The 12,562-nt window shown below is 43.5% G+C and overlaps 1 protein-coding gene across 1 annotated transcript in view; it reads left to right on the top strand.

Annotated features, from left to right (window-relative positions):
• ralgapa2 (Ral GTPase activating protein catalytic subunit alpha 2) overlaps positions 1-12,562 on the top strand; it is a 730,448-nt gene that overhangs the window by 141,191 nt on the left and 576,695 nt on the right. The window contains 4 exon segments of the mRNA XM_038805980.1: positions 524-567; positions 3,723-3,900; positions 5,090-5,205; positions 10,536-10,674. Coding sequence (XP_038661908.1) covers positions 524-567; positions 3,723-3,900; positions 5,090-5,205; positions 10,536-10,674 — 477 coding nt within the window.

Here is a 12,562-nt window from a genome sequence, read left to right as displayed (position 1 = left end):
CACAATTGCTGTTAACATTGTGTGAACTTTGTCAGAGTTTTGGCAGGCTTTCTGAATATGGGTGGCATCACAGTGGCGTTCGACCTGACCCACTTTTGCAGATATTCTGAATAGTGCTCTGTCATGGGAACCCTGAAGTATGTTCCGCTCCCTAACCCACCGATGCTTTGGCAGAAGTATTGAGCAGAAGTTGAACTGAGGACATCAAATTCAACTTTAGACACTAGATTGAACCTGCAACCCTCCTGCCCCACATGGGTCTTTTAATTGGGTAAACTTGGCCCATCATACTGAATGGAAGGGCTGGACGGAAGATAATTTGTTTGGTTCATTTCAATTAAACTGATTTTATTAGGATATAAATTAACTTTTCTAATGAATCTCCAGCCCTTTCAAATTGTTTTTTGAAAGAGTTGATGTGTTTTGTGCCTAGCTCCCTCAATGTGTTTACATTTACATATACTATTTACACGTTTATGTTTATATCTGCAATCTTTAATTTGCAACCAAATTAATACTTCAGGCTCAATTTTGAAGAAACTTCTGCATACTGGAAACTCTGTTAAGGTAAGAAGTTAAATTTATTTATTTCTATGAGACTATGGACCCTTCTTTCTGCTTATACACCCCCCCAACCCCAGGTTCTAATTCGGAGGAATGAGGTAGGGGAGGTTAAGCATCCAATTCCCTTGGCCTCTTTCACAACCAACATCTAGGAGGTGTGTGCGAGTGATCTATTAATGACCCTTCTCATAATTTGTAGCTCCACTGTGAAAACGCACTAGGAATCTGCTGGATGACTTCCAATGTTGAAGTAAACAGAAATATTTGTCCCTGTGACAAAATACAGAAATCATTTGAAACAAGTGCACAGCAGATGGCTTAATTTGTTGTAGGTCATGCCAAGTCTCTTGAGTGACATCATTTTGCACATGTCTGCAAAGAAGCAATATATTATTGGTAACCTTTTTTTGTAATTGGCCTTTGGGCAAGATTGCAAAATGTAAAAAAATGGTGCTTACGTTACATACAGATATAAGAATTAGAAACAGGAGTAGGCCACTCTGCCCCTCGATCCTGCTCCACTATTCAATTGAATCATGGCTGATCTGATTCTAACTTCAACCCCACATTTATGCCTCCCCCCCCCCCAAAGCCTTTCACCCCCTTGTAAATCAAGAATCTATCTAGCTCTTCAATAGAAATGAAATGAAATGAATGAAAATCGCTTATTGTCACGAGTAGGCTTCAATGAAGTTACTGTGAAAAGCCCCTAGTCGCCACATTCCGGCGCCTGTCCGGGGAGGCTGGTACGGGAATCGAACCGTGCTGCTGGCCTGCTTGGTCTGCTTTAAAAGCCAGCGATTTAGCTGAGTGAGCTAAACCAGCCCCTGGTATGCAAAAACATGCACCACTGCCTTTTGAGGAAGAGAGTTCCAGAGACTCTTGAGCTCCGAGAAAAAGATTCTGCTCAACACTCTGAAATGAGCAATCCCTTATTTCTAAATAGTGACCCCCTAGTTGTAGATTTTCCGAGAGGAGGAAACATCTGTTCCACATCCATCCTGTCAGAACCCTTCAGGATATTAAAGGTATAATTCAGTTAATTTATCATCAAAATGTAATAAAAGTTAAAATGTTATTGAATTCTGAATTTGAATGTTGATCTTTCGGGTGACTTTGCATGCTTAGTAGAGAGGGTATTCACCTGGGTCTCTCGCTGTTTAGATTAATAAGTGTAGTTTCTCTTTCTGTTTTAATTAGGGCTCTGGATAACTCTTGGATTTTACCATTTTGAACCTTGCTATTTAGAACTAGTCACATTTTAATAGATGAAGTACTTAGAGATAACCTTACACTACTGTTGCTGATTAAATTATCCTGACATAGAATGCGCAAATTATTGTAAAACTTTATTCAAAATTTGAATCATCAAAATTGAGCTTGAGCAAAACTGTCTAGTGAAGAGAAGACTGAAGGATGACTATCAATAAATGAAAATGAAAAATTATTGAATGAATGAATATATAATAATTAAAACCAGAGAGTGGTTAGCATGTGAAACATAGTACTATAAGAAACTGTTGAGGTAAATAGGGGAATTGCACATTGGACATAGTTAAGTAAATTGATGAAGTAAGGAAGAGTATGCTGGTAAAGTTAAATGAAGTGGGGGGAGGAGAGGGCCATGTGGAACATTTACATCAAATGACCTATATGTATACTTTAAATCACATTATAAGTAGCAAACACATGCCATTTAATTAATTTATTATGTGTTCTGTAATCTTAGAAAATTTTGTTCCCCAAAGATTTTGATGACCAAATCTTTCAGTTGTTTTTGGTATTGCTGTGATGTTCAATGGCCAACTTGCCTTCCTAATTTAAATCCAAACTCCTTCAGCTAAATAAGTTCAAAATAGCAGACCCTCTCAATATGGGTTAACCACCCTTGATTTTGACACTAATGAAACTGGCAAACAATTAGTCCCATTTTCTCAAGTTAGATGGCTGTCCAGAATAAAGGTAGATGGTGAGAGAGGTGTGAATTGTACTCATTAGTACATTTGGAGCATCAAATAGCCAGTATACAGCAGAACAAATGTCTGACTTTTTTTAATTGGCTGCTCCACACAATCTTTTTTTTGTTGTTGCTTTCTGGTGCTATTTTATTAATCCTTCAGCCCAAGAATATATTTTTGTGTAAATATAATTATTGAAGTTCATAACATTAACCACATTATTCTCAAACAATAGACCAAAAATGGAAATACAGAATCAAAAAGTTATATATACTGTACCCACATAACTGTTTCAAACAAATTAACCCCACCATTAACTGCGCCCCCCCCCCCCTTTCCAAACAGCTGGCTGTGTCTATAGGTCCTTAAAAAATGAGATAAATGATTGCCACCTCAGTTGTGTCTCCCCATCGATCCCTGACAACATTATTCATTTTCTCCAAGTAGAAATTACATCAAATCACCCAACTAAGCGGATGCGCTATTCAGAGTGGGAGACCTCCAATTAAGCAATATTCGCCTCATAGCTGCACTGTGGAGCAGTAGTTAGCATTGCTGCCTCACGGCGCCGAGGACCAGGGTTCGATCCTCGTCCCGGGTCACTGTCCATGTGGAGTTTGCAAATTCTCCCCGTGTCTGCGTGGGTTTCACTTCCACAACCCAAATATGTGCAGGGTAGGTGGATTGGACATGCTAAATTGCCCCTTAATTGGAAAAAAAGAATTAGGCACTCTAAATTTATTTAAAAAAAAAGCAATATTTACCTCCTGGCCGCTAAAGAGGCGAATACCCCACAGTGAAATGCTGGTTAGTCAGAGACCCCAAATATGGCTGTTAATGGACAAGGTTCTAAGGCTACCATAGAATCGAAGATTTGTATTAAAAAAGAAAACCCCGTAGCCAGCAAATTTGGGACAAAACCAAAACATGAGTGTGGTTAGCTAGTGCAAGCGAGCAGCGATCACACTTGTCCTCCACATCTTGAAAGAACCCACTCATCCTGCTCCACCCAATCTTAATTGCAAATATTAGCCTGGCTAGATTTATATGTAATGTATAAATGAAAAAGGGTATTGACTGGATGCATAACTAATAGTATGGATAAAATTCTTTTGACTCTTAGTGGTACAACTTGTGCTTCATTATTACCATGGAAATCTTGATGAGATTTGACGAGTATTGTGTAAATTTTCTCCTCAGATAAGATGTGAAGGAATTCGACTTTATCTGCTTTGGCTTCAAGCACTGCAAGAGAATTCTTCAGATGAGCAACTAACGTTATTTGCTTGTCTCGTCCCTGGCTTTCCAGCTGTTTCATCACGAATTGGACCATGTACTCTAGATAAACTCATAAACCCCTCCTATAATCTACCTGATGGTTAGTAATCCAGTCCAGTACAAGTGGGGCACCAACGATATCATTAGCATTTATAGTGTCATTCACCATTGCATCAAGATAATGAATACCTCCAAAATTAACCTTATCTAGTGCTGACTCCATTTTAACAAAGCAGGGGGGGGGGTGGGGGGGCTGGTTTAGCTCAGTGGGCTAGACAGCAGGTTTGTGATGCAGAAAAAGGCCAGCAGCGCAGGTTCAATTCCCGTACCAGCTGAGAATTCTGAATTCTCCCTCTGTGTACCTGAACAGGCGCTGGAATGTGGCGACTAGGGGGTTTTCATAGTAACTTGCAGTGTTGATGTAAGCCTACTTGTGACAATAAAGGTTATTATTAGTATGATTATTATTATTATAAAGACTTTGGAGACTATGGTCTGGAATTTCCACTTGTTTGCACTGTGCTTGAAATCAGCATAACCAGTACAAAAGATGATTGAATGCTAAATGCAAATTATGTTCAGCATGAAAAGTTTCCTCGAACTTTTACGCGAGTTTTAAAAAAACATTGTGTTAGACGCTGGCTCACCCATGAAACTAACCACTCAAAATGAATTAAACGTCCACTAAATGCATTCTTTTCCAGACCTTTAAGGAGTGCCTAAAATTAAGCTAGTTCCTTTGGGGCAAGCCCACTGATGAGTACATTGTGAAAACGTTTGAAAATGTTTTCTTAATTACTATAGAAGTAATTACCGTGCCCCTTTACACTATAAATGGCTCTGTATATTTCCTAAAAGTAATTTTTAGTCTTTTAAAATGGAGTTACTCAGACAGTGGATTGACACTGACTAAAAATGTTTTTGGTCAAACCTATTTTGAGCTGTGATAGAGTTATGACTGATGGATGCATCGTGGAATATTTTTTTAATGCAAAATTGCATTGGTAGATTTTGTTTGCCAATATTCAGAGCACTCATCACTAAAAGAAGTGATGTAGGTAAAAAGAAAACCAAGATGTAGGATTATTTCTGACACCAGAGATGCCAGGTTATGCTGATCAGGAAAGAATCAACAGCTTTGTGTCCCTTTTTCATTGGGTTTCCAATTCATGTAGGTTTTAAAATATAAACTGGGAATGCTTTTTTTCATTTTGCAGTGTTTTAATTTTATCAATCTTATCAGCCCAAAATTAGATACTGATGATGTTTTACCTTTTTTCTTTGCTTAGTAAAAATTGCTGCGGAAGATATTACTCCTCTGTTACCGTCAGTATTGGGGGAAAAGATATCAGATGACCAGACTTTGTACTTCCTTCAAATGCTTCTGAAGTACATGGTAATCCAGGTAAATCAAGAATCATTCTAATAATGCCCAAATGAGAGTGTTGAGAGTGAATTAGTGCATGGTTCATATAGACAAGAAATGAGCATATGAGTAGTTTAATGCAAATGGAATAAATTATAGTTGGATTTCCAACCTTGACTTGGTAGTATTCTCATCTGAGTCAGAACGTTGTGTTCATATCTTACTCTTGAGAGCTAAATATAAATAAAACCCAGGCTTATGTTCTTATGGAATACTGAGGGAGAGGTATAATGTTGGAGATGTTTTTTGGATGAGAAGCTACAAGGAGGGCTCATACTCGGTTGGGGGGGGGGGGGGGGGGGGGGGGGGTATATATCTTGGGTGAAATTCTCCGACCCCCCGCAAGGTTGGAGAATCGCCCGGGGCCGGCGAAAATCCCGCCCCGCCGTGGCCAGAATTCTTCGCCGCCCGGGGGCGGGAATCGCACCGCGCGATCGGCGAGCCACCTGCGGCGATTCTCCGGCCTGCGATGGGCTGAAGTCCCGCCGCTGAGAGGCCAATCCTGCCGCCATGGTTTCAACCACCTCTGGTGGTGCGGGATTGGCGGCGCGAGCGGGGTCCTGGGGGGGGTGGGGGCGCAGGGCGATCGGACACTGGGAGGTGCCCCCATGGTGGTCAGGCCCGCGATCGGGGCCCACCGATCAGCGGGCGGGCCAGTGCCGTGGGGGCACTCTTTTTCTTCCGCTGCCGCCATGGCCTCCACCATGGCGGAGGTGGAAGAGAACCCCCCTACCGCGCATGCGCCGGTGGTGACGTCAGCGGCAGCTGATGCACTGGCACATGCGCGAGCTGGCGAAGGCCTTTCGGCCAGCCCTGGCGGCGGGCGTTAAAGGCCATTGGCACCGGTTTTGGCACCAGTCGGCGTGGCGCCAAACCACTCTGGCGCGGGCCTAGCCCCCAAAGGTGCGGGGAATTCCGCACCTTTGGGGAGGCCCGACGCCGGAGTGGTTGGTGCCACTCCGCTACGCCGGGACACCCCGCCCCGCCGGGTAGGGGAGAATCCCGGCCCTTATTACACTAACATATCTTATTACAAAAGAGTAGGGGAGTTAACCCAGTGGTATGTCAAATATTTATCCCTCAATCAAAATCACTAAAGAAAATTACCTGGTTATTATTATATTGCTATTTATGGGAGCGTGCTTTGTGCAAATTGAGTACCATGTTTCCTGTATTGTGGCAGTGACTACAGGCTATATTGTACGTTAAAGGCCGGGTTCTTCTCACCCTAACACAAATGTCGGGGGCTATCCCTCCTCTGATTGGCCGACTCCGCTCCATTTTCAGATGATGGCACATTAATTGGTATGAGACAGGCCTTCTGCCACTCTCCAGGAGGAAGTCCCATTTCATTGAGCTGCTGGTGAATCGGAGGTCAGCAGCTCTGAGCCACACCCGGATTGGTGGCCATTGCTAGTATTTTAGGAGGTCCAGGAGGAAGTGCAACCATGGATGCCCCAAAATTCAGCTAATTTCTGGATCTTGCGTCACTGGATTGGCAGCCCCAAGTGATGATTGCGACCATGTTGGAGAGGTGATAGAGAAATGGACAATGGGAGGTACTGTTGGGGATTGGGAAGGGTGATGTATTTCCGATTGACGCAGAGGGCCAGGAAGAATGCAAAGCTCCCCCCACCCCCTGCCCTAAACCCTCGCTGACTGGTAACCCGCAATGTAAAACTTGTTGGCGAAGGCATTTCTCACCTCTGTTAAATTGTAGTGGTGACAAGACAAGGTGCTTAATTAGGGGGTCTCAACTGGGCGGCCCAACCAGTACCCTCCCTGCCATCTGTAAAAGTGGCAGGGGTGGTAAGCTGGCGCCGATTATGCAGCCGATGGCCAAGTGCTCTAAGTTGCGGGCCCATCTGCTTGTTTTCCTGCTCACGGGTGACCATGAAATGCAGCCCCACACTTCAAAATAAAAGGTTGACTGTAAAGCACTTTGGGCATCCTGAGGATGTGGAAATGCTATATAAATGCAAGACTTTTTCTTTTTAGGTTTGGAATATGTAGAAACAATTAAAGTACTGAAATCTTCTTGATTTTAGAAGAAGTGTGGTATATTTAGTACGTCTACTGCATCTGGAAATAGATGGTTGGGTGAACTTTTAAAATTTGTATTCTGGTGTTCTAATTTCCTCTCTTTATGGGAAATAATTTCAATGGCTCTAGGAGTGTTCTTGTATCTCACTTACATAAGAGTTATGTGAGGAAGTGTGGGTAGAATATTTGACTGTCAAAGCTATCATAGCCGCAGTAGTACTTAGTGTCCACATATAGATACTGAATGGCAATCAGATGCTGGTGTTCTGGCAATTTAAAAACAAATCCCAGCCCCAAGGTTGTAGCAAACATACAAGGTGACTTGCAAGTCCTTTGGTTATTCCAAAGTGGTTCACAGCATTTTTAAAAAATGTATAGTCGTTGACATTATGTTGGCTGACATAGCACCACCTTGCAAATAACAAGGTAGCACCACCTTGCAAATGACAAGGTACCACAAACAGCAAGTGAGCCAAATGACTGGTTAACCTATTTTTTTTGTGGTGAGTGCAGAGTGGAGTATTGCTAGAGAGTTAATTTCCTGTCGTGCTTTGAATAGCCCATGACATCTTTCATCTCCACCTGACCTTGAAAAATGTCCTAAGATGGAAAATATTACTCACAGTTGCTGTTGTATAGGTACAAGGAAAAACTGTCATAACAGCCATTTAGAGGAAAATACAATGTTTACTAGAAAGCCCTTTTGGCAACATGGTTGTAATATTATATAATAGTGGAATACCACGGGCTGGACTTTCTACCGGCGAGATGCTCCGTTTTGCCGGCAGCCCGGGGGTTTCCTGACGGCGTGGGGCAGCCCCACAATGGGAAACCCCATTGACCGGCTGCGTAACGGAGCATCCCACCGGCGGGGTGAAACAGAAATGTGGTGCGGCGGGGTGGAAAATCCAGCCCACGTCTTCAATCCACATTCAAATAACAATATCTGGTCAGTGTGTAAATGTAGTTGCATTTTTTTTTATTCCTTCCCACCGTACCTATCCTTTACAAAACTGTTGAAAATAACTTGATAACGTATCAATCTTTTTGCAATATGATGTGCTTCTGTTTTTCACTGCAGTGATACAAACCAGGAGGCTTCTGCCTTGATCCTGGACCTGCTCAATGACATTGAATATATTCTGTATGGTACTTCTAGACGTTAAGTACCCAAGAGGAAGTGCGGTGGCGCAGTGATAAGCACTGCAGCCTCATGGGGCCGAGGTCCCAGGTTTGATTCCGGCTCTGGGTCACTGTCCGTGTGGAGTTTGCACATTCTCCTCATGTTTGCATTGGTTTCACCCTCAAAACCCAAAGATGTGTGGGCTGCACGGTAGCATGGTGGTTAGCACAATTGCTTCACAGCTCCAGGGTCCCAGGTTCGATTCCCGACTTGGTTCACTGTGCGGAGTCTGCACGTTCTCCCCGTGCGTGGGTGGGTTTCCTCCGGGTGTCCCGGTTTCCTTCCACAGTCCAAAGATGTGCAGGTTAGGTGGATTGGCCATGCTAAATTATCCTTAGTGTTGAGGGGGTTTGCTGTTGTGGGGATAGTGTGGGGGTGTGGGCTTGGGTAGGGTGCTCTTTCAAAGAGCCGGTGCAGACTTGATGGGCCGAATGACCGCCTCCTGCACTCTAAATTCTATGATTCTATGTGCAGGGTAGGTGGATTGGCCACACTAAATTGCCCCTTAATGGAAAAAATTGAATTGGGTCTCCTAGAGGAAGTGATTCTTATGCAATCGTGTCTCAGTTGCGATGCTGGCGGTTGATAATTACGGATCCTTTCCCCTTGATTAAAGAACTGGTGTAATTTGCAATCGAGTGAGGCATTTGCTGTATGACATAAATTCATGAACCAGACTGGCAACCTGATCGAGGTGCACAAGATTATGAGGGGCATCGGCAGGGTGGATAGGGAGCAGCTGTTTCCCTTAGCTGAAGGGTCAGTTACGAGGGGACACAAGCTCAAGTTCAGGGACAGGAGGTTTCGCCAGAGGGCCTCGATGGTCTGGAATGCACTGCTGAGGAGGGTGGTAGAGGCGGGATGCCTCACATACTTTAAAAAGTACCTGGATGAGCACGTGGCCCGTCAGGTGTTTTTCATGCGCCTCTGCAGACTTGAAGGGCCTCTTCTGCACTGTATTATTCTGTGATTCCGAGTGGTAGCATGTTGGATGAAAATTTGTACATTCGGAAAAGTATCAAGGAAATTATATAGTTCATACAGAAACAATTGAGGCCCCAAAAATCCAAGACTGATATTGTGGACTCCCTGCCCTATTTGGAACTGGGAATAATCAAAATAGTTAGAATCTAAGCTAGGGTTTGAATGTGCTGGCTCCTGACCATGAAGCAAACTTGTCGGGAAGAGCTCATGGGGTAGAGTTCTCCTATAACCCCTACTGCCTTACAGGGAAGTAATTTAGGGAGGGGCAAGGCTTGCGGAGTTATCATGTCCCCATCTCGTGACTGGTTTGGTGTGTCCTCACTGGAGGTATGGCAGTTCAGACTGATCAGGTGGACATGGGACATGTATTTTTTGTTTTTGTTTAAGTTGTTAAAATGCCTGCACCTTGTAGCTGCCCTTCCTGTGCGGGAGAGCACATTGATAGCAGTGATTAACATTTTGAGTTCATTTGTATGACAGATTCCCTAGATGATCCAGGATCCACCATAGGTGTACAGTATGTAATTTGCAGGAAAATGAGGGAATTTTTCCTCCTGTCACTTGGGTGAGTGACAGTGATTCTTGGCTCACCCGCCGATTTTCAAAGCTAGTCGGCACAGAGTTAAACATTTTTAATGAATGTTCATTTTAGATTTTGGGGTATAATCCTGCTGAGAGTAATGAAAGTTGTAAATGAAGGAAAAGTGTTTCACAGAGATATTAGTACGTTTGAAGATTTTTTTGTTCCCTGCATAGTTGGATTGTTGCAAAGCCAAATTAACTATTGAACCTGAATGGAGATCCAAGAATCGCCACAGACACATTCTCAATCTTAGAATGAGAATTACTGATGGAAGCTAAGCCTCTTCTCACAAGAAGAATATGAGGGGATTTGCGACTCTTGGCTGCTCTGACAGATTGTCCTCTTAACTGTTTAGCAATCTATTGTGTTAAGGAGCTGAAAGGGAGAAGAGTGACTAGCTGGAAGAATGAAATGTTTTCTGTTTGAATATGCATTTCACAAAATATTCTGACTGCTAACAATTTTGTGAATTACCTCATATCGTTCCTTAACTAGTTTTCTGCTTCTACTTTGAAGGCTGCAAGTTTAGAATGGAAGAATAAAGAGAAACAAGAAAGTGGCTTTAAGTTTCTTTTCGCTTTGTTTAAGAAGTTCTACCTTTCGCATTTATTTCCATCTTTTACGAATATTACCAATCTTTACAATCCTGTACTTGGTAAGTAAAACGACACATTACGCACTGGTCATAAATGCTGAAACGGATCATGTGTATGATGTATTATTCTTGTATATTTATTCAAACTTAGTCAGATTATGCACAAAGAAGTGCAGGATTTAAATATGAAGCTAACCAAGCAAAACAGTAAAGTCACTGGGTGGGTTTCTCTGTCCCACCGCACCAGATTTCTGGTGTGGCACGCCATTGGGATTTTCCATTTCGGCCGCTTTGTGGGCAGCCCCATGCCATCGGGAAACCCCGGGCTGCCGGCAAAATGGAGAATCCCGACGGCGGAGAATTCAGCCCTCTAGCTTTTATTGCTTAAAAGTGGCTAAATATTACTCCTAAACTTTGTTCCTATTTTCTAATTGAGTCAAAATACTTAAGCCTGTTCATGTCATCCATGTCTTCTGGAGCTGAATCTTGTGCTCAGTATTGAAAAAGCCATGTTAATTTCTGTTGGTTTTTTTATGACCAGGTGAGAGGAGGTGAACTGCCGCCCCTGTTTTCAGCCTCAGTTTAAAAAAAAATGTTTTTATTGAGGATTTTTCATATTATGAAAAAGATAAAACAGAACAAAGATAAGCGTGAACATACATCGAAAACAAAAATATATATGCATTGGTCGTCTTCCATTATCTGCATCAGTTGCCTTTCATTATTTACAACGGTTACAGCTTCTTATTTTGCGTTCTCCAGTAGGCGTTCGTTTGTAGCTGGGTCCCCTGTCTCCCTCTCCCCCTTTAATTCCTGACCCCCCTCCCTTTCTAGTCTTTGGCGTGCCTTCTTCCCTTATCAGTTCTTAGGTCCTGTTTGGTTGGCATGATGCCGTGCATTATGTTATTTTTTCGGGCTTGGTTAGGCTCCATGTCTCCTTAACACACTCTCTCTCTCTCTCTCTCTCTCTCTCTCTCTCTCTCTCTCTCTCTCTCTCTCTCTCTCTCTCTCTCTCTCTCTCTCTCTCTCTCTCTCGTCTCTCTCTCTCTATCACCCCCACTCCCTTTTGTTTGCACTCGTTGTACCGTGGCTTCCCTCACTCTTCCTCTGTTTTTTGGCTGTTGGCTACACACAGCTCTTGGAACAACTGAGTGAATGGTTCCCAAGTTTTATGGAAGCGTTGGATGGCAAATTTAATTTTCTCCACCTGGAGAAATTCCGCTAGGTCAGCCAGCCAGTCTGCAGCTTTGGGTGGTGCTGTTGATTGTCAGCCGAGCAGGATTCTCTGCCGGCAATTAGGGAAGCAAAGGCAACGGCATCACCATGAAGAGATCTGGCTGTTCTGATACTCCGAAGACTCCTACTCTCGGACATGGCTCCACCCTCATCCGCAACACCTTGGACATTGCCTCAAAGAAGGATGTCCCGAACCCGAGAAGTCTGGGGCAAGACCAGAACATGTGGGTATGGTTGGCCAGACCTCCTTGGCACTGTTCTCATTTCTCCTCCACCTCCAGGAAGAACCTGCTCATTTGGATTCTGGTTAAGTGGGCTCTGTGTATCACGTTTAGCTGCATGAGGCTTAGCCTTACGCATGTGGAGGTGCAGTTGACCCTATGCAGTGTTTCGCTCCAGAGTCCACACCCTATTTCAAACTCTAGATCTTCCTCCCACTTTTCCCTTGTCTTGTCCAGTGGTGTACCTGCCCTTCCTATTCGTTGCCCATACAGTCGCCGCAGTTCCCCCTCCCTAGGGTGTTCACATCCAGCAAGTTCTCTAACAGCGATTGTTGCAGCTCTCATCGATACGCTTTTGTTCCCTGCATAAGAAGTTTTTGACCTGCACATAGCTTAGCTTGTTTCAGCTGGAACTTCTCTGTTGGTTCCTCAAGTGTTGTCAGTCTGTTTTCTGTGTAGAAGTCCCTGACTGTCAACATCCGACCCCCCCT

This window comes from Scyliorhinus canicula, chromosome 1, assembly GCF_902713615.1.
Source record: "Scyliorhinus canicula chromosome 1, sScyCan1.1, whole genome shotgun sequence".
NCBI classification, from domain to species: Eukaryota; Metazoa; Chordata; class Chondrichthyes; order Carcharhiniformes; family Scyliorhinidae; genus Scyliorhinus; species Scyliorhinus canicula.
The sequence above is the reverse complement of the archived record's forward strand: the minus strand, read 5'-3'. Positions and strand labels throughout refer to the sequence as shown.